Below are 27,689 nucleotides of genomic sequence, written 5' to 3' on the forward strand. Positions count from 1 at the left end.
ATTGAGATGGAAAACTACTGTGCTGTAAGAAATGATGAGCAGAAAAACCTGGGAAGACTTACATGAACTGACATAAAGTGAAGTGAGCAGAACCAGGAGAACATGGTATACAGTAACAGCTACATCTTACGTTGATCAATTATGAATGACTTAGGTCTTCTCAGCAAAACAAAGATACAAGACAATTCCAAAGGACTAATGACAAAAAATGCTACTCACCTCCAGATAGGGAGCTAATGGACTCACAGGGGAGGTTGAGGCATATTTTCTCTTCCTTCCATCTTTCTGGGGTTTTTTTTTGGGGGGGGGGAAGTTTGGACAAGCTAATGTGGAGAATTTGTTTTGTATAACTATATACGTAAATAAATATATTTGTATAGGCTTTATTTTTCTTGTCTTCTCAGTGTCTGGAGAGAGAGGATAGAGAGAGAAAGATTTTGGAATAGAAAATAAAATAAAATGGCGGGAGGGAATTCAATTATCCAGTTTAGGGTCCAGATCAAGTAGCAGCTCATTTTTAGGTGGGAAGGACAGTGTGGTGGGGGGCTGAGGGAGTGAGGTGCAGCCCCGTGATATCTCTGGTGTAAGGAACTCTTGGAGAGGAAACCTCCATCTCAGTAGATCAGTACCTCCTTTCTGTAACTATAATATTAAGTAGTTGCCTGGGGCATTGGGAGGTTGAATGATTTGCCCAGAGTCACATAGCCAATGCAAGTCAGCGGTCAGACTTGAACTCGGGGCCCCGCCCACTCCCCAGATAGCCCTCTAGTTCACAAAGATCCGCTGCCCCATGAGGAAGGTATGATAGGTCCTATCAACCCTCCTTTACAGAAGTGGAGACTGAGGTTCGGAGATCGGCGTCCACATAGCCAGTGTCCGAGGCAGGATTTAGACTGCGGTCTTTCGCCCTCGAAGCCCCCTGCCCACTGAACTGCTGAATCGTGGTCTTTGTGCCCCCTGGCTTCCCCGTCCTCCTTGGCCCTGGCGCCATGCCCAGAAGAATTTGGCCAGTATCTTATTCGCACACAGAGGTTTGCACGCCGGCTCCCTCCTTGGACGGTAAGCCCACCCGAGGGCAGGAACTGTCTTTGGCCTTTCTCCCCATGCCCAGCGCTTAGCACTTGTAGTAAGCGCTTGCTGATTGGTTGAAGGTCAGGATCTTCCAGGTCTACACCTAAGACCCCGTGATTTGGTAGAGTGCAAGCCCCAGGAGGGCAACAAAAGCTGAATCTTTTTGTCCCACATCACCCAACCCGAAAGCCTGGCGCTCTGCCTGGGCGGGGAGGCGGCACCAGAAGGGTTAACGCCAAGAATGCACGCCCCGCCCCTCCCGCCTCCACCGCCTGTCCCCTTGGCTCCGACCCCTCCTCCTCGGGCTCTCCCATTAGCTGCGCCCCCTCCGGGCGCCCCGCCCCTCCCGCCTCCGCCCCCTCCTCTCCTCTTTGGCTCCGCCCCCTCTGAGCCCCAGCTCCTCCCACCTCCTCCTTCTCCGCCTCTTCCCCTTTGGCTCCGCCCCCTCAGCGCGCGCCCCGCCCCGCGCCAAGCGTCCACCGGAAGTGCCCTCGCGCAGGCTCACTTCCGCCCGGCAGGTGACAGCCACGGTTCTGAGAGAGCGGCCGGCGTCGGAGCGGGTGGACGGACGGACTGAGCGGCCGGCGGAGTAGGCGCGGGGCCGAGACCGCGGACGTCGTGCAGCTCAGCCGAGGCGAGCCGAGGGGGGAACCGCCGGGGCCCGAGGGTCAGGGGGCGGGGGCCAGGGCCGGGGGGGGGGGGGGGCGGGGGGGTGGGGGCGCTCCCGGGGGGGGCCGGCCCCGCCCCCCTTTCCCCCCCCCCCCTGGGGGGGGGGGAAAAGAGGGGGGGGGGGGGGAAGAGACGGCCCGCCACCCTCCGTCTTCATTCATTCATTCATTCATTCCCCAGCCGCTTGCCCCAGACTCCAAAGTCCGAGCCGGGAAGGACCTCGGAGGTCGCCCGGCCTGGCCTCCTCATTTTTTATGGAGGAGGAAACTGAGGCCCGGGGGAAGGAAGTGACTGTACGGGGTCACACAGCTAAGGGTCAGAGCTGGCATCAGAGCCCCCCTTTACAGGTGGGGAAACTGAGGCCCAGAGAGGGGAAGAGCTTGGCGGGCGGTGAGCAGCCCCAGCGGGACCCCCGCCCGAGGCCAGGTGCCCGCGGCAGCCGCGCCTCGCGCACCCAGGGATGGGGGGGCGGGGGCGCGGAGCCAGGCCCGACCTCTGACCCTCACCCCCCTGTGACCTTGAGCAGAGCTTCCTGCAGTCTGTAAGATGGGGGGAGGCCTGGTGACCCCTGCTGCGCCTTCCGGTTCTGACCCCGCAGTCAGGGGAGATGGACCATGTGTGGGGCAGGACTGGACACTGACCCCGGCCTTGGCCACTGTGACTAGAAGTGGAGTTGTGGGTTCAGATCTCCCCTCCCGAGGCCCCTCCTTGTCTGTGTGACCTTGGGCAAGTCGTTTGGTAAATTGGGATAATTAGACACAAGAAAGTGCTTTGTCAACCTTAAGATGCCGGAGGAGCAGGACTTGGTTGTCCAGAGCCTGGCAGGCGATCAGAAGGCCTGGAGCTGGAAGGAGTGTGAGGGCCGTCCCAGCCCTGCCTGTTGGGCTGCAGCCTCTTCCCCAGTGCTGACCTCGGCTGTCTGTGGAGATGCTGGCTTACTTAAAATGCAGGGGCTATTGAGAACATAGAGGAGCTTTATTATCCATGTGTCTCCCTGGACCTGGGAAATAATAATTCAGGTTTGTGTTGCTTTAGTATGTGCAGAGAACTCTTCCTTCTTCCACTCTGGGAGGAGGTTTGTTGTTCCGTTATTTAGCTGTATCTGACTCTTCATGACCCTGTGGACCAGACTGTCCATAGGGTTTTCTTGGCAAAGATACTGGAGTGGTTTGCCATATCTTTCTCCAGTGGTTTAAGGCAGATTAGGGGTAAAATGACTTGCCCAGGGTCACACAGCTAGTAAGTGTCTGAGGCTAGATTTGACCTCAGGTCTTGCTAACTCCAGGCCCAGCGCTCTAGCCTCTGAACCACCTAACTGCCTCCTTGTGCCAATATTATCCTCATTTTACAGATTTAGAAATTGGGGGTCTCTGAGATTAGGTGATTTGTTTATGTTCACTTATCTGGGAAGTTTTGAAGTGAGCTTGATTACAAGTGTCTTCTTTTATCTGTTCTGCCTTGGAACCCTCATGAGGCTTGGGTCTGTTATCATCTACCTGGATAAGATGAATACAAGTCAGAGGATTTATGCTTTAGCTCCCAGTTTCACTCTTTCTAAATGAGTTATTTGGCCTCCTTGGCAAGAGGGTAAAGTAAGGAAACATGCCGGGTCTGCTGAGGGCTGTGAAGCTGTGAAGGTATTTTTAAGAATAGAAATGGAGTGTGATGCCATGGAAAGGGACACCCGATGGGGAGTCAGGAGCTCTGAGTTCTTGACCTGATTCTGCTACAAACCAGCTTTGTGACCCTGGGTCAGTTACTTCACTCTCTGGCCTTGGTTTCCTCATTTGCAGAAAGGGAGATTGTAGAATCCCAGATTTAATGATGGGTCAGCATTTCTGTGGGTTTGCAAAATGCCCTCCATATACCATGTCATTTGAGCCTCTTAACAACCCCGTGGTACCATACAGATATTATTTATGCCCATTTACAGATGGAGACATTGAGGCAGACAGGTTGTTATTTGCCTGCTCACGAGTGTCAGAGGTGAGCTTGGAGTCTGGCTCTTCCTGTGCCCGGCTTCCTGCTCATTTTACAGACCAGGTGCTACAGGTAGATGACCTCCAATACTGATTCCAAGACCAGAATTGGGATGTCCCGGGAAAGCTGCCAATATTGCTCACGATCATCTTCCGGGGGTAGTTGACCTCAGGAGCACCTTCCATGGTTGCATCCTTTGATGTCTCACCCGAAGAAGGGTCAGTGTGGCCCTTTTGAAGATGTGGGATGGTCTTATTTATTGTCTGAGGAATCATGCTCCCAGTCCTGCGGAGATTCGGTGTTTTCTTAGAGGTCAGAAGGCCTTCATTTTAGCCTTGCTGCTGTTGCTGATTTCTCACTTTCTCCAACCCTGACTCAGTTTCTCAGTTGGTAACATGGGGAAGAATATCTGTTGCTAGATCCCCCCTTCTGGGCATCGTAAGCATTAGTGAGTATACAAGTGTTTCCACAAATTCGTTAAGAAAGCTATGATATAAATATTACCATAGTGCTTTTTTTCCTCTAGGGATTTTTATTCCTAGTTACATCCAATTAACAGAAATTGCTAATCATTACTGTATCCCCACTTAACAAGGGAGCGCTTAAGATGAGTGACTTGGCCAAAGGCGGCAGAAGCCAGATGAAACTTGAAGCCTGTCTCTTGGGTCTGAGGGCATTCTCTGGGTGTCTCTGGACTCAGTCTTCGGCACATTGACTAGTACTTCTCTGGGCCCCAGAGTTATTCTGCTGACTAGAGGAGCTTCCTGTGGAGAGGAATGTAGCTTTCTGCTTTGTCCCTCAGCCCAGTCAGTGCTTGAGGGAAGTTCACTCAGGCATTGCTGTGTTCAGTCTTCCTTCCCTTTTCAGAAAACTTTGTTCTGGGGCTTTCCAGACTCTATTTAATCCACTTCTTAAGGGTGTTCAAAAGATAGGACTCCCATCCTACTCTTGCTGACTAGCCAGGCCCAGGGTCTAAAGGGCTGGGGAACTTGCATTCCTGAGGCCACATGTGGTTCCTCAGCCCTGGTCTAGATTTTTTTCTGCAGGCATTCTCCCTGGAAGAGACACTAACTTCTGAAACAGTTTGACTGTTGACTTCCTAGGAAAGCATCAAATTCATTATGAAATGCTTGAGGTGTGGCCAGGGGCTAAGCACAATTCCTCTTCTTCAGTGTTCTTGTAAAAGCTGAGTGGACATCTGGTTTCCTTGAAAGCCAACTATCCATGGGATGTTTCACTGCCCAGATAATACTCCCTGTCACAGAGAGATGATTGGGAGTGAAGGACGTTGATGTGGTCTTTCTAATTATCTGTTCCCAGCTTCCTTCCTGTCACCTCCTTTCTTAACCAAAGAGCAGATTTTCCACAGAGAATTGGCCATGCAAGTGGATAAGGGAAAGCCACCTAAACATAGGCATTTCATAAAAATGTTTGCTGAGTGTGGAATTGATCATAAGTCCTGTCTCTTAGGGAGTTTAAAACAGTTTATGATAATGTTCTGTCATCTCTCTCCATCCTGGTGCCATTCCAGGTGGCAGTGGGATGTTCCATCTTCAAAGCTATCAGTGCCAAGGCCCCAGAAGGGCAGGAGGAGGTGAGGAGATGGGTGGCTGTGGGGGCAAATGCTACCTTCTGATGCCAAGGGCTGGTATGGGTGACAAGGTCTGAGGTGCCACCTGACCACTGGCCAGGCTCCTTACACCTAAGTCCTAGCCCTAAACTCCTTCTGTGCTATAATGGAGGAAAAAGAAACTGTGTGAGTTAGAGGCTTCCCCACTTGGCCAGGGAAGGGACCCAAGTCACCGTAGCCGCTGGTCTCCTGACTGTTCTTTGCATCTGCTCCGTGCTGGCTTCCATTTGGGGCTCCAGACCTGCACTCTGCACCAGCACCTTTCCTGAATCAGGAAGTTAGAAGGGGGGAGGGGGTTCCCACAGCTGATTGACTGCAGCATGGTCTCGGCCAGAGTCCACCTGGCCTTTCTGTGACAATAAATCACAGACTCATGCCAGAGATACTGCTGCCTTAGGCAGCTCCCCCTCTCCACTCTTCAGTTTCTTTTTTTTTTTTTTTTTTGAGGGCAGTTGGGGTTAAGTAACTTGCCCAAGGTCACACGACTAGTTTTTGTGTGTGTGTGTTAAGTCTCTGAGGTCGGATCCAAACTCAGGTCCTCCTGAGTCTGGGGCCGGCACTCTACTCACTGAGCCACCTAGCTGCCCCCTCAGCTTATTCTTCTGCAAGAGGAGGCAACTTCTGTAAAGAATCTCTATGGGTGGATAGAACACTGGGTCTGGAGTCAGGAAGAGCCAAGTCAAATCCTGCCTCTGGCACTTACTAGTTGTGTGACCTTTACCCGTGTCTACCTCAGGTCCTCATCTGTAAAATGGTGATAAGAATAATCCTAATGATAATCATGATAGCTAACATTTATGTAGTGTTTGAGGCAGCTAGGTGGTGCACAGAGCACCAGGCCTGGAGTCGGGAACAGTCATCTTCCTGAGGTTCAGATCTAGCCTCAGACACGTGCTGTGGGACCCTGGGCAAGTCACTTCACCCTGTTTGCCTCAGTTCCTCATCTGTAAGATGAATTGCAGAAGGAAATGGCAAATCATGCCAGTATCTTTGCCAAGAAAACCCCAGATGGGGTCATGGAGAGTAGGACTAGTTCCTGACTCTAAGCCTGGCCACTCTGTCCAGTGTGCCGCCTGGCTGCCCCAAGCACCTACCTCTCAGGGCTCTTGGGGGGTTAAATGAGTTAACATTTATAAGTACCATATAAATGCTGGTACCATCCATCAGCAGGTACTTACTAAGCTTCTACAGTGTGCTCGGCACTAGGTGGGGGACCATTACAGAAAGTAATTCCTGCCCACACTGAGCTTACGTTCTAATGAGGTAGACAAATGCTTGTACAGATAGATTTCACATAAGAATAAAATGAATAAATGCACATATACACAGAGTGGGAAAGGACAAAGTGCTGTGGGGAGACACTAGCACCTGGCAGAACTCAAAAGATCCCATGCAGCAGATAATAGCATTTATGTAATGCTTTAAGGGCTGGAAATCTCCGTTTAACAATCCTGGGGAGTAGGATTGTTAATAAAATCCTATTATCCACATTTTACAGATGAGGAAATTGAGGCAGATGGTGAAGTGACTTGCCCAGGGTGTAGCAGCAAGCACCCCAAGCGTCCTCAGGGTTGCTGCCACCACAGGTTCTTGGATCTGCTTTGATAAAGGAAAGCAACTCAAAATGGGTTAACAAGCTTACTTTAATCAGTCAAACATATATCGTTTACCTAGTTCAGGGGAAAAAGGTCAGCACCCCGAACTTCAGAATATACAGACAGAATTATCAAGACAGAAAAACAGATCAAGTAGACAGTTTCCAAACTGTGCAACCATTACATCCATACCAAACAACATCTGGGTTTCAAAGCTGGGGGGCTCCGGACGACGGCTTCCCAGAATTTCATCAAATCACAGAACACTTCTCAAAGTGAGCCCCAAAACAAAGCTACACATCAGGGCTTATATAGCCTTCTCCTGGCTCAGAAAATGTAACAACCTTATTGACTCACTGGCCAATCAAGAAGTATATACTGAAAAACAAGCCTCCCACCCCAGGCTCCAGGTGCACTTTAGCCTAGGGGCAGGGAAGATCTTCAAATTTACATTCCCATTACACAGGGTCTAACAGCTAGGAAGGGTCTGAGGCTGGATTTGAACTGAGGTCTTCCTGGCTTCGGGCCTGGCGCTCTGTGTACTGTACCACCCACCTGAGGGAGGGACTCTTTTGAGGCAGAGGGGGAGCTCATGCCAGGCTCAGGAGATGGCAGAAACATTCAGATGGGAGGTAGATGTGATGCTGACTTGCAAGTCACATCTCAGACATTTCCAAAATCTCACATGTGAATATCTAAACACTTCAGCAGCTCTGCCCCATTGGCTTTGGGAAGTGAGATGAAATACTTTTGCTTCAAAGACTTAAGTATATGTGGGATGGTCTAAGCAGGATTTAGCTATGGCAGGTTGTTGACCTCTTAGGCTTGGCTAAGTTGGGTATCCTGACACTTTAAAAGAGGAGAAACTATGAATGTTGAAAGGGAGGGGCATCAAGGCTGGGCTCCTGGCCTATGAGCTCCTAGCCTGTGAGCTCCTGGGCCATGGGACCCTGGCTTGTGGGTTCCTGAGTTGTTGGATCCCTGGCCTGTGGGCTCTCAGCCTGTGGGCCCCTGGCCCTTGGATCACTGGTCTGTTTGAAGAAATCAGTGGCTGTGCTTCTGTTTTCCTTGTGGCAGCAAGGGAGGGGCAGACTGCCCTAGATGGGAAGGGGAGGGTGCAGCTTGACTTTCAGGCCCATCAACCCTTTGGTCCTTCCTTTTCCCTTTTATCATTTATTTACTTAGCTGCTGACAGCTGTTGAAAAACTTGCTTGGGGCTGATATATTCAGTTTCAGTAATGTAAAAGCTAGTTGCCAGTCAAAGCAAAAGCAGTATCTTTGAGCCCCCAGAGTCATTTTTGTTCCTTTTCTTGATTCTAGGGATCACAGTCTGGGTAATTGCCCTCCCTCTAAAGTTAGTTCCCCAAATACTGAAGTTTCCTTCAGAGACCAGTCTTCAAGAGATGAGGTTTCTCTGCTCTCTGGCAGAAGCACTCTTCCCCAGAAAATTTCCTCCAAGATAAAATCCAGCTTTCTCAGCTTGGCATTCCAGGCAGTGCCTGGTCAGGACTCTCCTCCCATGCTTATCTCCCTTCTTTCCCCCTGCTTTCCGCTACTCAGCCTTTGCTTTAGCAGCAGCGTTGGGTTTCCCCAGTTTTCCATGAAGGCATGTTTCCATGCCGTATTTTTGCTCTTGCTTTTCCCCCTGCCTGGGATGTCCTCCCTATGGCCAAAGTCTGCTCAGCCTTCGTGGTCCAGCCTAACTCTGTGTCAGTTTCTAGCATCCCATTGTCATGGTCAGCCCTCTTTCATCTTTACAGACTCAGGCCCTTGGCACTTTTGTTTGCATTAATTTCTAGGCTTCTAATTGGTCTTTGTGCCTCTTCCCCATTCCATTCTTCACACTCCTCTCTCTTCTGTTTCAAACCATCCAACAGGAAGCCTCAGGCCATGGCCATGCTTTCCAGGCTATTCCCCATTCTCTTCTGACTCTGCCTTTGCTCACATCTTCCACAGTCCCATCCCGGGAGAAAGCCCCTTTCCGCCAGGCACTGCAGCCTCCATGAAACTTATCCTCATCTCCTAGAGTGGAACATGATCCTTCCCTCCTCCAGTTTCTCATGGCGCTCTGGCCTCCTTCTCTGAACTCACTCTGGTCATAATTATCCGTGTAAAGCACAGCTCTATCTTATTTCATCTTTGTTTCAGTAGCGCCAAAGCCAGGACCTGGTACGCAGCAGGAGCACTAGAAATGTTGGTTTAGTTGAATGTTCAGAGTTAATGTGCGCCATGTCTGAACTTTGCTAGTATTTATGGCCTCTGTTGTTCATCTGAGTGATTGTATGTTCCATGCGTAGTTTGATGTGTGGGGTGTGTGTGTGTGTGAGAGAGAGAGACAAAGAGACAAGCAGGGTGTAAGATCTTGGAGGACGAGGCCTGTCTTCTCTTTCTTTTGTCTCCCTTGGAGCTCAGCAGATGGCAGTGTACAGAGTAGATTCTCAATACTTGTAGATCACAAAACTCAGCCCCACAGAAATATACCCAACTGCCAGTTGAGAAGTCTGGGAACTGCCTGGGCTGGCAGTGTTTTTTGGGGCTTCCTTTGGGTGGAAATGGGAAACAGGCCGGGGAGTCCTAGGCTCCTAGATACAGGACTGAACAAGCCCTGAGCGGGCCTTCTGTTTGGCCTCCTGTTTGGCCTCCTGGTGTTCCAGATGAGGGAACTGAGGCGGAGTGGTCAGGTGATTTACCCCAGGATGTATAGCTAAGAAGTGTCAGAGCCAGCATTTGAACCTGGGGCTGGCATTTTGACTCTCTCCCATGCAAGGACCCAAGGCTTGGCACACGGTCCTGTAGGAATTGCATTTGACTGCTTGCTCTGTTTATAGGATACTGAGAAATTGCTCACTGAGTAGAACCTAGGGGCGGCTTCAACTCCCAGCCTTGCTGGTCCTTTCCCTGCGATTTGGCCCCTGCCTTCTTGCTCTCATGGCTTGAGGTGCTTCTCATCTGTGAGCAGTGGGGAGCCCCATTGTGCCACAGAATGTGAGTGGTTGCTGGCCTCCTACAAAGCTTCTCCTCATTTTGCTTGTAAGTTCATGGGAATTATAGACTGGAAGGGACCTCAGAGCTAGCATAGCCTGCAGACTGGTGTTGAAACCCCCTCCAATCCTGGATCTCACTCTAGAACCACAGGATGGAAGCAAAACCAAGTCCACAGAGCATCAGGATCTGCCTGCCTTTTATTTTTTCTCTTTTAATTTCAAAGCTTTTAGCAGTTCATGTGCCTCCAGAGATTGCTTTCTGGAGTAATCAGTTTTTATCCACTCCCAGGTGGGGCCAGCAGCTTCATAAACTGGCCCAGACCTAGTGTTTGCCAGGTGTGTTACTAAATTTGGATTTTACTTTGTTCAGACTAGATGGTCTGGCGCTAAAATATCCTGTAATTCAATCCCAGAAGGGCTCTTGAGGGCCATGTTGCAATCCTTGATGCCAGGCGCCTTTTAACAAGGAGAAGAGAACGTGAGGCTTGTTTCTGGGCTGCACTGTGCACAGGGCATCCCTAGCTTGATAAAGAAGGCTATTTACAGGATCAGCAGCCTCATCACCTGACTGCTAGCCCTGGCTGGCCAGAGAAGGTTCATGGCCAAGTCCAAGGCCACCCCCTTCTACTGGGTTTCCTTGAAAAAGTTGCCATTTTTCTTTTGCCTTTCTCCCTCTCCTCTCCTCCCCTCCCCTCCCCTCCCCTCTCTTCCCCTCCCCTCCTCTCCCCTCTTCTCCTTTCCTTCTTTTCTTTACTTTTCATTTCTTTTCTTTTCTGTTACAAGGGATGGCTCTGGGACTCAGGAATGGGGAGGATGTGTTTGGGAATGAGGCTACTGAAAAAATAGTAACAAGAAAATTAAAGAACATATCCTTTTTTGGGGGACAGCACATGAGCTGGGGCCCTGATAGACTTTCACCTCTTGACTGGGCTTTTCCAGCTGCTCGCCAGTGAAGTGGAGGGTCCCTCCTGCTTTGGGAGGGGGGCATGTTGGGGTTTACATGTCCAAGGTTCCATACAGGTCAGCTGCTGGGCATCACTGGCATGTGAGAGGGATAGTGTGCCAGCCTCAGATCCAGCTGAAGCAGGGCCAAGAGAAGTCTAGAAGGAGGACTTGGGCTTTCTATCCCAGGGAATACTTAAGCCTTGGTTACTTCCTCAGAGATGAGGACTGGCCTATGGCACAAATTTCCCCAAATTAAAACTTTAAGCCTAGAGCTTTTAGGGTTCCAAAGCATTCATGTACATTACCTCATTTGCTAGGATGTGGTTGGTAGTACAAGAATGATTATACCCCCATTTTACAGATGGGAAAATTGAGGCTCAGGTTATAACTTGCCCAAGAGTTACATCCGAGGTGGGGAAAGTGGAACTCAGCCCAAGGCTTTTGATTCCACCCCCACAGTCTTATCCTTTGTGTCAGGACTCCTCTCGAACAAGGCTAGGTCAGAGAGACCAAAGGCCACCCTTAAAATTGTTTGCCAGGCACCCCACGTGCCTCCTGTACCCATCCCAGGGCAGGATGGCAGCCCCCAGCGGTCCAGGATATTGGAGCCTACCCACAGGCTGCAGTGCCCAGAAGCCCACCTGCTTCAGCCCCCACACACACATACACACACTTGTGTCTTGGCAGTGTCTCTTGTCATTCGGTTGTTCAGGGTTTTCCCAGTGCCTGCCGCGTGCTTCTGCCTTAGTAGCTGCCAGATGACATCTGTCACCTGACTGAATTCTCCTGGATGTTGTGACATAGATACCTTTGCTGAGGGGTTCCCCTCTGAGGAGTACCCTGAGGAGTTAGAAGGGTGGTCTTTGAAGCCCTTTCAAGCCAGGTCATCTCAGCCACTGCTAGCTTCTCCAGAGACTTGAGATCAGAAAGGGCTCTGTACAGAGAACAGGAAGAAGGCCCCCTTCCTGAACCTGAGCCAGCGATGCCTGCAGGGTGGGGCAGTGCCCCTTGGGGCTCTTTCCTAAAGTCTTCTAGAAACTGGACTCCTTGGAGAGAATGGCAGTGGATGCCAGGCTTCCTTTTGTGTTTCTTTCAAGCGTGTGCAGTGCCCTTTCGATGATCAGTTTAGATTTCGGTTTAGCTGAGGAACCTGGAGTTTAAACAGTTTGTCCAAAGTTAAGTGTATAGTAAATAATAAGGCTCAGATTCAGATCTGGGCCTTCTGCTTCCAAAGCCAACTGGACCAGATTCCCTCTTTAAAGAGCTAAAGTTACTTTTAGGGAACATTAAAAATCACAATGTTGACTTGCTAATAAAACTTGAAATTTGATGGGGCTTTGGATCAGTGAAGGAAGTGGAGAGAAGTGAGAGAAAAGATTTTCTGTTCTAGTTTCCCAGGAGCCTCACCATCCCCCTCCCTTAGTTCTGGAGTTAGGAGGGAAAATGTTTTCCCACTTCTTGTCCTCTTTCTGGCTCACTTCTGGCCTCTTGGGTGTTACTGTTTCCACCACACTGTGCTCTTTGGTCCCCTGCAGACTGCCCCTGGACCCTCCTGAAGGCTCCCTGTAATACCTGAGAAATAGCCAGTGGAAATGATGCCATGCCTGGCTTTCCTGCAAGAGAAAAGGGGGCCAGGGAGAGGTTCTATTCCTTTTCAATCAGACAATGACTAGTCCAGGAATTTGGCCCCAGAGGCCAGGAGACTTTGGCCAGGCCTTCGGCATGGGCTGGAGGAATATAGGACCTGATAGGGCTCCTGGCTTGAGGGCAGCATCGGGGGCTTTCTCTTGTTGGGATAGTTTATATGCACCTTCCACTTGGGGCAGTCCCTGCACCCATTTACCAAGACTCAGGTAGAACTTCTCTTTAGTAAAAGTAATTGAGAATGAGAGCAGGAGGGGTTCTAAAAACAGCCATGGCCTTACAGCCATCCTGTGCCTTTAGCAGCAATCAGCCTGATCAGACCTGCACAGACAGGCACACACGTATACACAAGTGGATATTCATATATACATGTGGGCAATATTCTCTAATAAGCAGAACTCCAGGCCTGGGGCATCCTATGCCCTGAAACCTCTGACCCTGGGGCCTTCCTGTGGCACCTCTACAAAAATGGGGAATGTCAGAGCGAGGCCATGATTCCTCTGAGCTCTGCAGGGCAGAAGTGACATCTGTCCAGACTCTAGTCATGCCAGGAAAACAACTGAGCCTCCTTTGGTATCACTAACTCTCCTTCTCTAGACATTAACTTTCTAGGTTTCCTCTTCTCTGAGGAGGAAAGGGGAACGTTTCCTCCTTTGGTATGAGGAGGCTGGGCCACATCTCTTCCTCAAACCTGCAGAAATAGTCCCAATAGTGTAGCTCACTACTCTGCCTAAATTCTCTGCTTTGATCTTAGCAATGCCAAGTACTGTGAGGCTCAGGGCAAGGGTCTGTTAGAGGTCACAGAGTAGCAAAGTGCCCAGGTCTTTCTGCACCAAGGCTGGGCTCTCTCATGATGGGGTCTCTCACAGAAAGCATATGAGATTCAGAGAATGGTCTTGTGGTTAAAGTCTCAAGGCTGGCTGTGTCTTGATGGCCTCCCTGCAGCATGAGAGGTTTCTCTTTTTAAAATGACTGTGTAATCTGACTTCAAAGGAATGAGACTCCTGCAGCTTCTCCCTTTGGGATCTGTGCAGCAGAGATGGGCAGGAAGCGGCTGCAGAATGGGAAGAAGGCAGCCTCATAAGAAGGAGGCTGTGCGCCAGAGCTGAATATCACAGAAATGTCAGAGACCTCGGTGGCTAAGTAACAGGCTCCTTCTCCCATCACTCCTCATGTTCCCCAAAGTGAAGCCTCTCTTTCTTCCCTCATGGTTGGGTGGGCACAGCACCGTTGGAGGCCTGGGATAGTCCACTCAAGGCCCACTCCAGGATCCCAGGCAGCAGATGTCAGCTCAGTGTAAAGAAGGTCCCGGATTGGAAAGGAAAAGGGGCTTCCATCGGAAGGTGGCAGGGGAGCTCCCTGGCACTGGGCTCCAGGAGCCCACCTTTCCATTGTTATGTCCCACTGCTCCCCCCAGACTGCTGGTCGCAGTCTGGGCCTCTGCGGTGGCTGGTCAGAGGTCATGGAGGTGATCTGTGCTCCAGGGGCACCTCCTCCGTGCTAGGCACTGGAGATGCAAAGACAGAAGTGAGATAGAGCCTGGTCTCAAGGAGCTTCTGGCCTTTCCATTGGAGACACAACAGGTGAGGCCAGAGTGCACAGAGCTCTGAGCCTGGAGGCAGGAAGCCCCAGTTCCAGTCAGGTTTTGATATTCCCGACTGTGTGACCCATCTGTGAAACAGGAATAGTAGCACCTATTTCCTGGGGTTAATGTGAAGAGAAAATAAGAGTTCTTAGCACAGCTGAGTGTTGTCTCATTCCACTACTTTATTTAGAAAACAAAGACAAGGGGGGGTGATCAGGAAAAGCCTCAGGTGTGGAAGGTGGCCCTCCTTTCTGACAGGTTCCATGGTTCTACCAGCCACGTGAATACGATAGCACTTCTGACTAGTTTTAAGAAAAGAGGTTGGCTCCCCCAGCCATCTTGCTCTACATTGGATCTTTCCCCGTCTACTTCATGTTCTGTTGGGTTTTTCCAACCCCAAATGAGGTGGGTTATTTTAAAACCAGGAGGGAGTTTCCCCCAGGTAACATGTTTTGTCCCTTGCCAATGAGGGAAGGTTAAGTTGACATCCCCCTGACCTGGAGAAGTTGTTTCTTGATGCTTTTGACACCATCTCATCAGGGTCCGGGTCTTGGACATCGTGAGGCTCACTTGAGTTCTAGCCTCAGCTCTATTTTACCCGAGGGACCATGGGCTGGTCACTTCACGTTTCTGGGCCTCAGTTTCCTCATCTGTAAAATGAGGGTGTTGGCCTCCGAGGTCTCCCCTAAGTCGGTGTTTCTGTGGTAACTGTAGCTGAGATGCGTCTAGACGGAGTGTGGCTTTCCTTCCAGCTTCAGCAGCCGCACCAGCTGACCTTGCTAGAGTTTGTTTTATTTTCTGTGTGTTGTCACCAGGGATACCCCTCCCTCCACCTGCCCTCGAGCTCTGTCCTGGCCCCCCCCCCTCCCCGCAGAGCTGGTCTTGTCCTCCAGGCAAGAAGAGCTTTGCACCCTAGTGTGACCCAGGATGCTTGGGTTTCAGTTAGGTGCAGGTAGCGCTGACCAAGTGGCTGTGCTGGCCTTGCCTGAGGAGCGTGCAAAGATACATAAGGCACGAGCTGCTGGCCTTATGGCAGAGCCCCTGGTCTGGAGTCAGGAAGAGTGAAATTCAAATTCAGCCTCAGACAAGGACTCGCCATGTGGCCCTGGACAAGTCACTTCACCTTGTTTGCTTTAGTTTCCTCATCTGTCAGATGAGTTAAGAAAGGAAACAGCAAGTCACTCCAGTAGTTTTGCCAAGAAAACCCCAGATTGGGTCTCGAAGAGCTGGACACGTGAACAACCATGGTCTAGTGGAGGGAGAGCTGGCTGGATCGCCAATGGGATTCCCGGAGTGGCTGCTACCAGTGTGCATGCGTATTTCCAGGGTAAATTCACAAAATATAATAAAGTCAGTCTCTTCCTCAAAGGGAAAACCACAATATTTATTTGGAACCTCGTTAGGATACCAGGAAGTAAGATACTAGGGTGCTCATCACTAATCCTGAGAGCCTTCTTTCTGCCAGGCCTCCCCACAAACAAGTTCTTCCCTCTGCTCCCACACACCTGTCTTCCCTCTCTCTGCTTGTGCCTCTCACTCTCTCCCTCCCCCTCCCCTTCTCCGGCCTCCTTGGCCAAGCTCCTCCCACACCGAGCTCCATGTGACTCAGGCTCCTAGGGTTAGGTCTGTTAATGGGCGGGGAAGATCTTCCTACTTCATTAACATTATACTGCCCTCCTAGCCTGGGAAATCTGGGTCCTGGCCCACCTCTCACTCAGCCTGGCAGCAGGACCCTTAGGTTTTGAAACCTCACACTGCCCCAGACTAGTGGACGGGAGTGGCAGGGAGGGCGTATTGGCTTAGAAAACCACAAATCAACATTATCAGTGTTATTTTGTATTTTATTTGATTTGTTAAACATTTCCCAATTCGGTTTTAATATTGTTTGGTTTCACTTTGTGGGCTGGTGAATTTGACCACTCTGCTTTTGGCCACTCTCTAAGATGATCACATGACCACAGACCTGCATAGTAGAGGGAATTTCCTCCTCTGGGAAGTCCCTGTCCTAATGAATCCCTGGGCCCAGGCCCTCATCCTTAACTAGGAGAAGAGGTAAGGAACCTTGGGTTAGGTATAGACGGACCTCCTTTGGCTGGGAGCCATGGCATCTGCCTCCATGGCTTCTGAGCTGTCTGACTCCCAGTCAGCGGTGGCATTTAAATGACTGGGTGTGCAGAAGGAGTTAGTAAAGGACAGGAGGCTTTGGGCAGGTGAGAAGTGAGGAGTCCATTCTTTGGGACCACAAATCTTCAATGTTGTTAGTGGTCTCTCAGTGATGCAGAGAGGCTTTCTGTCCAGTGCATTCCTGTTGGGCCCTTCCTTCCTAAAGAATCTACTTGGGACTAAAGGAAGAAGAGCCCAATTTCCACTGGCACTCTGTGGAGCTTGTTGTTGTTGGCATTGGCTGGTTCAGTGGTGTTTGAGTCTGTGACCGTATTGGGGGTTTTCTTTGCAGGGATTCCGGAGTGGTTTGCCTTCCTTCTCCAGCTCATTTTACAAATGAGGAAACTGAGGCAAGCAGGGTGAAGTGACTTGCCCAGGGTCACACAGCTAGGAAGTGTCTGAGGCCAGATTTGAACTCAGGAAGAATGAGTCTTCCTGACTCCAGACCCTGTACTCTATCACCTAACTGCCCCAAATTGAGGCATTGCCTGATTTTTGTTCGAAATAGTTCATATCAAAAAGCAAGTGTAAAAATGGATGGCTCATGGCTAGGCAGTAAGGGACTGAGAGGTTTGGTCAGGACAAGGAAAACCGTGAGGGGTGGGCAATAGCTGTCTTCAGGTATTTGAAGGGCTGTCAGATGGGAAGACGGCCTTCTTCTACCCAGCTTCAGAGGACAGAACAAAGAGGAGCAGATTTGGACTTAGTAAAAGAAAAGAAAAGCCTGCCTAATGTTACAACTGGCCAAATATGGGGTAGGCTGCCTTGGGGCAGTTAATCTCCTCTAGCCAGAAGTTTCTGAGCAGAGACTGGAAGGAAGGGAATTTGTCCATTTGGAGCAAAGGTTTGCCTGCATGGCCTCCCAGAGCCCTGGCGACCCCCAGTTAGTTAAAAGGCCCATTGCTGCAGGAGCCTCGCCCGCCTTCTTAGGCCTCATGGTGACCACAGAGACCCCACAGGTTCCCGCTTGGGAACAGTTGTTCTGAAGGGCCCATTGTGCCAACTGACATTTGGAGCCCCAAAGCCTCTTCTCTGGTGCTGCTAGGGAAATCCCACATCCCTTTTTAGTTTTGCAAATAAAACAGAAGTGGTTTTTTTCTTCTTTATGTCATGGAACTAGGCAGGTGCTTTTCCCCCTTTCCAGCAACAGTGACTAATAGCTATTAAGCTGTACACAACGTGTATATTGTTAACTGGGAGAAGGCCTCAGAACTGGTCTACTTCCCATCGACCTAAAGGAAAGCTCCCTCCTACCCTCTGGTAGGAGAAGGCACCCTTTCCTAAGGCACATGATGTGATGTCTCCTAGCCGTCCTGTGTCAGGAGTGATGGGTGGGAAGGAGATGAGGCTGGGTCCATGCCAGTGCTCAGTCTTTTCTCCTCTTTCTTCCCTGAAGGCTTATGAAGAATGGGCAGAGGGCCCCAGGCAGCCCAGTCCATGCCCCTATAACAGAGCTTCCTCCTGATTAGCCGTATTGCGCTGCTAACACGGTTTTCATCTGTCCAATTAGGCTCATAGGCTCATAGGCTTAGAGATGGAAGGATCCTTAGAGACCATTGAATCCAGCTTCCCTGCCCATTTTACAGATGAGGAGACTGAAGTTCAGAAAGGTTCAGGGATTCATCCAGGATCACATAGCTAGTAAGTGTCTGGGCCAAGATTGGAAGCACGCCAGTGCCCTTTCCACCATCCCGCCTCTCAGCACACGGGAGGCCTTCCCTCCTCCAGACAGGCATCATTTCTAACTCAAACTCCTAACATCAGGTCTGCCACTGAGCTGGCAGGAGGGCACATGCAGCAATGCCTGGCAGGGCGGGCATTGGAGAATCCCTGGGTGCTTCTGGCAGGCTGCAGCTTCTCTGTGGCAGCTTTGTACCAGACCACCTGCCTCACTGTCTCTCTCAGGCACCTGAGCCCTTGGATGACTTCCCAAGACTTCTTTCTTGTGGCTTTACTGGAAAGTTATTGGGGGTAAAGTCTCTCTTGTTCTTTCTGCTTCTTGTCCTTGCAGAGCTCTGCCACCAATCAAGGGACCAAAATGACTGACTCCAAGTATTTCACCACCACCAAGAAAGGTACTGCCCTAGAGGGCCCTGGGACCAGGCTTCGGCCTGGCTGGCCTGACCACTTACTCCTCTGGGGGGTTATGGGAGAGGGAGTCCCCCCATTTCAGGTGAGTGTAACTAGAGGGGTTTAGCCAACCATGGACAGTCACTTCTCATGAATGGTGGAGGGGACTGACTGTTCCTTTCAGAGAGTGGGCAGGAGGAGTGATCTCCTCATGGAAACTTCCCACCTGAGGAAAGAGGCAGCCAGAGATGTCAGTCTATCTGGTCCTTCCTCTCTCCTGCCCAGTTAGATATGCCAAGGTCTGTGCCAAGCATGGGCATAGAGGGTTCTGATCAAGGCGGTCAGGGGCTGGGCCTCAGAGCCTCCCTTCTGGTCATGTGGCCATCTGGCAGATCCCCCTTTCACCCCAGCAGCTACTCTGGGGTTTAAGCGGCACAATGGAGCAGCCCACCCCAGAACCCTCTGTAGCCAGCAGGACTTATGGGAAAGGAAGAGAAGGTCAAGCATGAAGGGAGCAGAGGCCTCGATATCAAGGCTAGGCTCTCACAGGAAGGGCCAGCCCTGGCCAAGCTGGCTCATGTAGCCCACCTGGCTCATTCTTTGTGGCCAAGTGGGCCATGCCACACTGTGTGTCCTTGTGTTTTTGTTAAGCCCATTGTTAAGTTTCTGTCTCAAGATCCCTCCCACTTCCCCAGGGTCAGCCTGGCCCTGAGACACTCTCTGCATTTCCTTCTGTTCCTGACTGCCCACTCTCTCCTAAGCAAATGGGACAAGAATTTTGTTGGAGGGAAGGGGAGGGGGATACCTGTGGCCCCTTCTCCCAGAGGACTGTCTCTCACCATCATAGTACCCCTCTTTAGGAGGTCAGCACAGAGGAGGTGAGAGTTCTCATGGTACAGAGGGGAAACTGAGATACAGCAGCCCTGCTTCCCCCACAGCCACTGTGGGTGTGCCCAGAGGAGAAGCTGGGAGTCCTGGTCACCACCACGGGTCAGCCCTAGACAGCCCTGCTTCACTATTCCCTTGGGGTTCAGGGTCTGGATTCCCATGTTCAGCATAAAACAGCCAGATGTAGACCAGGAAGTGAAACCCTGACCTGGGCATTTTAAGTAGATGTTCCAGGAAAGGCCCAGCTGTAGAAATTGCTCAACATGTGACCCGGGGACTGTTGTCCCTTAGCTCTGCACTTTGCCAGTTGCTGAGGATTCCTGCTCAGGCCTTTAGCTGGCCCGTAGTGATCCCATTGAGCCAGAATGTTCCCTCACCCTTTTTTTCACCTTCATCCTCTCCCTGGTCCTCAACTTTCCGAGTCCTCCCTGCCCACCAGCCCTTCCTTCTAGAGAACAGCTTTCTGGCGTGTAGTAGTCTGGTCTCCTGGGTTCCTGGCTGTCCCCATGGAGGCCCCAGGTTGATGTGGACCCCTGCCAGGATTCTGGGAGGCCACCCCAAGCCTCTGCCCTTTGGGGGAGGTGAACCTGGTTGTGCCACACAGGCCTGGCCTCACCATCACCCACTCTTTTCCAGGGGAGATCTTTGAACTGAAGGCAGAGCTCAATAGCGACAAGAAGGAAAAGAAGAAAGAGGCCGTGAAGAAAGTGATCGCGTCCATGACTGTAGGCAAAGATGTCAGGTGGGAGTGGCCTTGAAGCCCCCAGAGACACAGTTCAGCCCCCCAGAGCCCAGGACGCAGCCTGGCTGCATCCTCCTCGGGATTGCAGGCCTCTGCCAGGCCTCTCCTTGCTCTGGGCCTGCCTGCGCTCCCCCTCCTTTCCATCTAGAGTGTTCTTCTTGCCATGCATTCACTCCTCAGCTGGTCTTGCACTGTGCATCCTGTCTTTGCAGCCAGATCCTAAGCTCCAGCTTTATTTTATGCTGAGAACTCTCTCAGGGCAGAACTTCTTCACCTTCCCATGCCCTGGACCCCTCTGATCATGGTGCTGCCTAGGAGCCCCTTCTCAAAATCATGTTTTTAATGGGATAGAATAAAGCAAGTAAAATCATAAAAGGAACCAATTCTATTCAAATATGGTTATCTGTTTGAAAAGAATTTCCGACCCCTAACTAAGAACTGCTACCTTCTGGTAGCAGCCCCCTAACTGATGGCCACACACATGCACACATATGCACATGCTTTTCCTTTTCATTGGGGAGCCGGTGGCTGGACCGGATGTGTCCTTGGAGCCAGTGGAGCCTGCCACCCCACAGAGGAAGGGCTCTGATAACCCATTGAGACGAGCAGGGATTGTCCCCAAGCCCTCTGCCCACTTGTCAGCCAAGAGAATTGGCCAGACCTGCTCTGGGGCCGGGCCTGGCTCCACTGGGCCACTTCCCAAATCAGATGCCTCTGAAGCAGCATCGCTTTCCTCCAACGGGTGACACCTAGTCACCTCTTTGTGGAGGAAATAACTTTGTTATTCTCTTTCAAATGGTCCTGTTTTGCTCAGGAGTCAGACCCAGAAGATTAAGTCAGACTCGTCAGCATTTCCTCCCCCTTTTGCCTCCCTTAACGCGGCAGCTTCAGGATGATCTGTCTGCCTCAGCCCTGGCCCACCACCCCTGCTTGGCCCTTTGGAGATGTGTTTCAAGCTCCCAGATCTCAGTCTTCCCTTCCCTTCTGTTATTTGCCTTAAGAATTTGAGGGGAATGGGAATGGTGGCTCAGTGAACAGGGTACTGTCAAGAGGACCTGAGTTCAAATCCGGCCTCAGACACTTAACACATACTAGCCATGTGACTTTGGGCAAGTCACTTAACACCAATTGCCCTGCCTTCCCCCCTCCAAAAAACAAACAAATGAATTTGAGGGAAGTGAAAGTGAGGGTAAGACTGCCCACCCTCGGGAGAGCACTGAGATTCCCCACGGACCAGTTTAAAAACAGGCTCCCAAACCAGAGGCAGCGTCCTCTGCTAAGGGTCACATGGAGAGAGCTCCTCCTCTAGGAGCCCCCAGGGCGTCCCATCCAGAGCAAAAACAGGCCCAAAGAAGGTCCTTTGGACCCCCAGGCTGCTTAGAGGCCATGGCAGCCAAGCCTGTGGGAATCCCTCCCCTTCAGTGGTAATATCTCTGGCTATCTCTCCTGCCCCAGCCACACTCTCAGTCTCACTCATGTGAGCTCTCATACTTCTGCCTCTCCTGGCCTGTTACCCGAGGCTGCCTTCTGCACCTTATCCCCGCGAGGTCACATGTGCTGCTCATTGGTTTGCTTTGGCTCCTCAGTGCCCTCTTCCCCGACGTGGTCAACTGTATGCAGACTGACAACCTGGAGCTGAAGAAGCTGGTGTACCTGTACCTGATGAATTATGCCAAGAGCCAGCCAGACATGGCCATCATGGCTGTCAACACCTTTGTGAAGGTGGGTGGGCCCAGGCCTCACAGGGCCAGCCTTGGCCTCTCTCCCTTTTATTCCCACTGCTGATGCCAGCATGTTTCAGCAGGAATCTTGAAGGCTCCTTCTCTCCCTCTCTTGGCTGTCTGTCTCTCTGTGTCTCTGTGGCTGTCTCTGTCTCTCATTCATTCATTCTGTCTCTCTGTCTCTCCCCCCACTTTATCTCTCCCTGTCTCTCCCCCCCTCCATCTCTCTCTCTCTCCATCTCTCCTCTCTTCCCCTCCTCTCCCTCTCTCCCTCCCCTCTCCATTTTTCTCTCCCTCTCTCTCTGTCTCCTCCCTTTCTCTCCCTCCCCTCTCCATCTCACTCTATCTCCATCTCTTTCTCTCTCCCTTTCTCCTCTGTCTCTCCCCCCCTCTCCATCTCTCTCCTCTCTCCCCCTCCTTTCTCTCTCCCTCCTCTCTCCCCCTCCTCTCTCTCTCTCTCCCTCCCCTCTCCATCTCTTTCTCTCTCTCTCTCTCCCCCTCCCTCTCCCTCTCTCCTTGCACATGTGTACATGCTTTTTTCCCTTTCATGGTGATATCCTGTGGACCCTTTGACCCCCAGGATCATTCTGGAGCAGCTCAGGAAGATTTCTGTCAAGCTAGGTGACTTGCTTCCACTTGGCAGCTGAATCTGGGGCTAGTGAGCTCAGTGGTGTCAGCTTGGACCTCAGCATGTAGTCTTGGCACCCTCCATAGGGATTTTGGGAATGAGACAAGCCCCTGTGTTTAACCCCTTCAGGACTGCGAGGATCCCAACCCCCTGATCCGGGCCCTGGCCGTGCGGACCATGGGCTGCATTCGAGTGGATAAGATTACTGAGTACCTATGCGAGCCCCTCCGCAAGTGCCTGAAGGACGAGGACCCTTACGTGCGCAAGACGGCCGCTGTGTGCGTGGCCAAGCTACATGACATCAATGCCCAGCTGGTGGAGGACCAGGGCTTCCTGGACACCCTCAAGGACCTCATCTCTGACTCCAACCCCATGGTGAGCCAGCGCCCTCCTGCCCGGCCAGGGCCAGAGCCTTCCTGCCTCGGCCTTGAGCGCGAGCTCAGGCGACTTCCCCGAGCCTGTCCAGGCCAGTCCTCATTAAACATCCCAGCCACGGTTCCCACCTATGTGTGTGGGAATCTCCACTGGTGCCATTTGGGGCAGTGGCACCTATTTGTGTCCAGACCTGGATTCCTTTGGTATGCCAGAGAAATCCTGTTGCAGATCTCCCTTGCAGCAGTGAAGCAAAGTGTCTTAGCCCAAGGCAGCTAGAGCTGGATTGTAGAGAGGGGGTGCCCAGTCCCAGAAGGTGGAGTCATATGCACAGAGCCACATAGTCAGTGTATGTGTGTGTATATGTGTGTATGTATGTATGAGTATGTGTATGAGTATGTCTGTATGTATGAGTGTGTGCATGTATTAGTGTGTGTTTATGAGTGTGTATGAGCGTGTATGTATGCATATGCTTGTATGAGTGTACATGTGTGCAGTGTATGTGTATGAGTGTCTATGTGCACTGTGTATGAGTGTGTCTGTGCATGTGTCTGTACACATGTGTGTATGGGTGTCTGCGTACACGTGTGTATGTATGAGTATGTGTGCGTGTATCTGTATGAGTATGTGTATGTGTGTATGTATGAGTGTGCGTGTATATGAGTGTGTCTGTGTGTACATGTGTATGTATGAGTTTGTGCGTGTGTATCTGTGTATATGAGTATGTCTGTGTGTGCATGTGTGTATGAGTGCATGTCTGTGTGCGTGTGTGTCTGTGTATGTATGAGTGCGTGTATATCTGTGTGTATGAGTGTCTGTGTGCGCATGTGTATGTTTGTGTGTATGAGTGTGTATGTATCTGTGTGCATGTGTGTCTATGTGTATGAGTATGTCTGTGTGTGCATGTGTATTAGTGTGTCTGTGTGTGTGCATGTATATGAGTGTGTGTGTGTGTGTGTGTGTGTGTGTGTGTGCGCGTGTGTAGGGGGGAGAGAGCCGGGGGTGAAAGGGGTGGCATGACTCGGTGACCACAGGGCCGGCCCTTGGGTCTGTTAGGACAGAGGCCCTGCCTCTCACTGGCATAGGGATTGGAATGCTGAGTTGTCCTTCCTAGCTCTGTCTGTCCTTCACTAATCAGGAGAGGTGGGGGTGGCCCCTGCTTTCTGTTTGTCAGAGGATTGTTATGAGGAACACATGACCCAGTGAGTGTGTGTGCATGCATGTGCGCGTGTGTGTGCGTGCACTTGTTTGTGTGAGCTCTGGAGCATATAAAACACAAGGTAACTCCATTAGCTTGTGCGTCAGAGTTTACAGGGTTCCTCCATCACAGCCGCCCCAGGAGGCAGGCAGGATGATGATAGGTGAGGAAAGTGAGGTTCCAAGGGGGTACCCAGCATGTCACTGAGCCAGGACTGGAGGACAGCTCTTGACTGCACACCCCATGTGCCCTCCATACACCGTCCTGACATCTCTCAGCAGCCAGCTCTTCTTGGTTCTGAGCCTCCCATTCCTGCCACGGTAGGTGCATTGTGGGAGGCCCTGTGAGGTCGTCGGCTTCTCTCTGCACCAGCACATGTACCCCTCCGGGCATCCCTTTCCAGAGGCCTGCTTCTGGGGTGCTGTGGCCTGGAGGCTGCCAGAGGATGTTCAGAGTAGCCTCTGGCTCCAGGATGGGGGCAGGAAGGAGACTGTGACCTTCCCTGGGCTCTCTGCCAGTTACAGAGGCCCAGGCATGGCAGACTTGGTCTTCCTGGGTCCTGGCCAATCCAACCAAGCTTCCTGACCCTCTGGAGAGAGGGACTCTCAGGAGCCCTCTCCAACAGCCTCGAGAAGTGGGTGTTTAGGATGGTGGGGGGGTGGGCGGGGCTCTTGTCCCCAGGCACCTCTTCCTAAAACGAGCCTTTGCTTCTTGTCTGCTCACATGTAAGATGGGGAGGGGGCATCGTGTACCAGAGATGCCTCCATTGTCAGCCTCCTGTTCTTGTCTGACACATAGAGGGCTTTGGTTCCATTTTACAGATGGAGGAGGTATCATAGAGTCATTGATAGGCCCCAAGCGCTCCGAGATCACAAGCACGGCCTGCTCTAGTGAGCCCCAGGCCAGGCAGACAGCGAGATCTGTTAAGCACCTACTGTGTGCTGGGGACAGAGACAATAATGAAACAGTCCCACTCTGCAGGAGCTAACAGGGAGATAGAGAGTCGGGGGCGGGGGGGGGATGTCTGTGTGCGTGTGCATAGAGGACCATGTAAGACAGCCATGAGTGTGTGTTCCAAGTAGCACCCCCCCCAAGTAGCTACTGGTCTTGTCATGTGGCACATGTTCTGGGTGCCCTGGACTTCCTGGTCTCTCCCTTGCAGGTGGTGGCCAATGCTGTGGCTGCCCTCTCAGAGATAGCTGAGTCTCACCCAAGCAGCAACCTCTTGGACCTGAACCCACAGTCTATCAACAAACTGCTGACGGCCTTGAATGAGTGCACAGAGTGGGGGCAGATCTTTATCTTGGACTGCCTGGCTAACTACATGCCCAAGGATGACCGGGAAGCCCAGAGGTGAGCCAGAGAGGGGGTGGAGGCCTCAGGACACTTGGTCTGGTGGGTTCCCATTCTAAGGACTTGAGCCTTCTGATGGTCACGGGCGTCCCCAGCTTTCTTCCTTCCTCTGCACATAAGTGCTTGGAGGAGCCCCCGCCCCCTCTGCTGCCTCCACTGCCAGCTGCCAAGGGCCCGGCCTGGGTGAGGAGGTAGTGGCAGGGCTTAAGGCAGGGGCTGCGCCAGCTCCCTTGCCTGGCCCCCATATGCTGGGATTCTGTGGCAGATCCCAGCCCTGTTCTCTGCGCGCCCCCCCCCCCTTGTTTGCTGTGCAATGGGAATGCTGTTTCTCCTCAGCATCTGCGAGCGGGTGACCCCCCGGCTCTCTCACGCCAACTCAGCTGTGGTGTTGTCGGCGGTGAAGGTGCTGATGAAGTTCATGGAGATGCTCTCGAAGGATCTGGACTACTACGGCACTCTCCTCAAGAAGCTGGCGCCCCCCCTGGTCACCCTGCTGTCGGCCGAGCCCGAGCTGCAGTACGTGGCCCTGCGTAACATCAACCTCATCGTGCAGAAAAGGTGACTGCGACCTGCATGTGCGAGGGCCTCTGCACCCCTGTGGTGCCATCTCTGCCCTTCTCACTGAGGCAGCCAGGGGAGGGGCTGGGCTGCCTTCTGTTACTTGCTTGGATTTGGGGAACACAAAGCCAGGGCCAGGGGTCATCTCTGAGCCTCCTGGCCATGGAAGTGGTCAGACCAAGCAGCCGGCCCTTCTTGCTGCCCCAAGTGCCCTAAGGAAACCCGCTGTGCAGACCGCTTTTCCCTCTGCCTTCCTTTCCTCCCTCTCCTGTGCCTCAGGCCTTGTGTCCAGCTCCCTGTGGGTACAGGCTCATCTCCTCGGCATTCGGGACAAAGCCTGCTGGGTTTGGTGCTTTGTGGAGCTATCTCATTACTAGATGGTCTGAATGTGGGGGCCCCACATCAGTTATTTGTGTAGGATAGGCCCTACTGCCCGCTCACCATTCTCCAGGTTTTTTATTTTTGGGTCGTTTCTCAGTATTGCCTTAGGCATGAGCAGTTTTCCTCCCCTTCTAGGCCCGAGATCTTGAAACATGAGATGAAGGTCTTTTTCGTCAAGTACAATGATCCCATCTATGTGAAGCTAGAAAAACTGGACATCATGATCCGCCTGGCCTCCCAAGCCAACATTGCCCAGGTCAGCCGGCCCTGGTGCTGGGGCACCTTGGGCCTGCCTTCCGGGTGGCCTTGGGCTCTCCATAGCCTCAGTGGGACACTGACTCCCTGCTCCCGTCCACCATGACTCCCTACTGACCCCGTCCACGATGGCCACCATCTTAAGCAATCAGCCTCTTGGGAAGAGCCCAGCTTCTGCCCCACAGGGGGCTGAACCCATTCCTTCGGCTTTGTCTCATTGCACATTCCCATGGCAGGTGCTGGCAGAACTAAAGGAGTACGCCACAGAAGTAGACGTAGACTTTGTTCGCAAGGCCGTCCGTGCCATCGGCCGCTGCGCCATCAAGGTGGAGGTGAGCGTTCTCGAAGCCAGGCCCATCTGGGTAGTAGGAACCTTGGGAGACCAGGTCACGGGACCGATAGGAGACCAGAGTGGGGGCAGCTTCCTCACTGCAGCTCTTGTCTCCTTCAGGCCTTCCTGGGCCTGGGGATGGAGTTCATCCATCCCTGCACAGCTCATCTCTGCTCTCTGTCCTTTGGGCACTCAGGGTCACAGGGTTTGAGGTCGGTTGTGATGCTCTGTGTAGATGAACTGGAGCTCTCAGATCACTAGCAATTAGGGGCTATCCCGCAGGAGCTCAGGCCAGGCTAACCTGGACAGCCAGAAAGGCATCTGTGGCTGGCTCACCTGGTGAGGCAGATCCCATGGGGCAAACTTCCTTTGCGGAAGGTTGTCTGCAGGGACACACACCTGTACAGGGGATGTCGGCACCGGGGCTGGCATCTCTCCACACTCTGCTGTCCTCCTCAGGCCACCACTTCCACTCTTTGGCTTCTTTGTCCTAATTTAGACCTCCTAGTTTAATATTCTCTTTTACAGTTGAGGAAACTGAGGCCCAAAGAAAGGTCATTTGTCCAAGGTACAGTAAGCAGGCCACATGGGCAAAGCTGTGCTGTAACTGCAGAGTTAGTGCTCTGTACTTGTGCCAGGCCCCCTCCTCAACTGTAGCCTGTGCAAATGGCCCCTCTGCTCTCAGACCTAGTAATCCTGGAGGCCGAGGGGCCCTTAACAGCCCCTCCTCCCCAGCTCCTAAAGCATGGTGCTCTCCCTATTCGAGGGTGGCCTTTGTTTCAGTGCCAAGGGGCCAGTTTTTAGCGGCAAAGGCACAGAGGTCAGACCCTGGGCTGTGATCCATGGTCTGTCTTCACCTCCCAGGTGACTTTGCCTGAGTTATCCCCCCATTCTCTGTTACTGGGGGAGGAGAGCCCCACAGCCCT

General features: G+C 52.0%; 1 protein-coding gene across 3 annotated transcripts in view; it reads left to right on the forward strand.

Moving 5' to 3' along the window:
* Window positions 1–1,548: 1,548 nt before the first annotated feature.
* The window catches only part of AP1B1 (adaptor related protein complex 1 subunit beta 1), a 39,289-nt gene continuing 13,148 nt past the window's right edge, over window positions 1,549–27,689 (forward strand). For 2 of the 3 annotated variants that reach the window (XM_069081733.1, XM_069081735.1), the window contains exons 1-9: window positions 1,549–1,705; window positions 18,278–18,341; window positions 19,861–19,966; window positions 21,553–21,688; window positions 22,445–22,690; window positions 25,048–25,238; window positions 25,575–25,796; window positions 26,313–26,433; window positions 26,669–26,764. In XM_069081733.1, the coding sequence (XP_068937834.1) occupies window positions 18,305–18,341; window positions 19,861–19,966; window positions 21,553–21,688; window positions 22,445–22,690; window positions 25,048–25,238; window positions 25,575–25,796; window positions 26,313–26,433; window positions 26,669–26,764 (1,155 nt within the window). In that variant the 5' untranslated portion in view covers window positions 1,549–1,705; window positions 18,278–18,304. Of the gene's footprint in view, window positions 1,706–17,776; window positions 17,908–18,277; window positions 18,342–19,860; window positions 19,967–21,552; window positions 21,689–22,444; window positions 22,691–25,047; window positions 25,239–25,574; window positions 25,797–26,312; window positions 26,434–26,668; window positions 26,765–27,689 lie in introns of all 3 variants that reach the window. The other variant, XM_069081734.1, reaches the window with a different exon arrangement.

This window comes from Petaurus breviceps, unplaced genomic scaffold (assembly GCF_028583685.1).
Source record: "Petaurus breviceps papuanus isolate PSGF00001 unplaced genomic scaffold, PetGlider_PUasm1.0 99, whole genome shotgun sequence".
In the NCBI taxonomy this organism is placed as follows: Eukaryota; Metazoa; Chordata; class Mammalia; order Diprotodontia; family Petauridae; genus Petaurus; species Petaurus breviceps.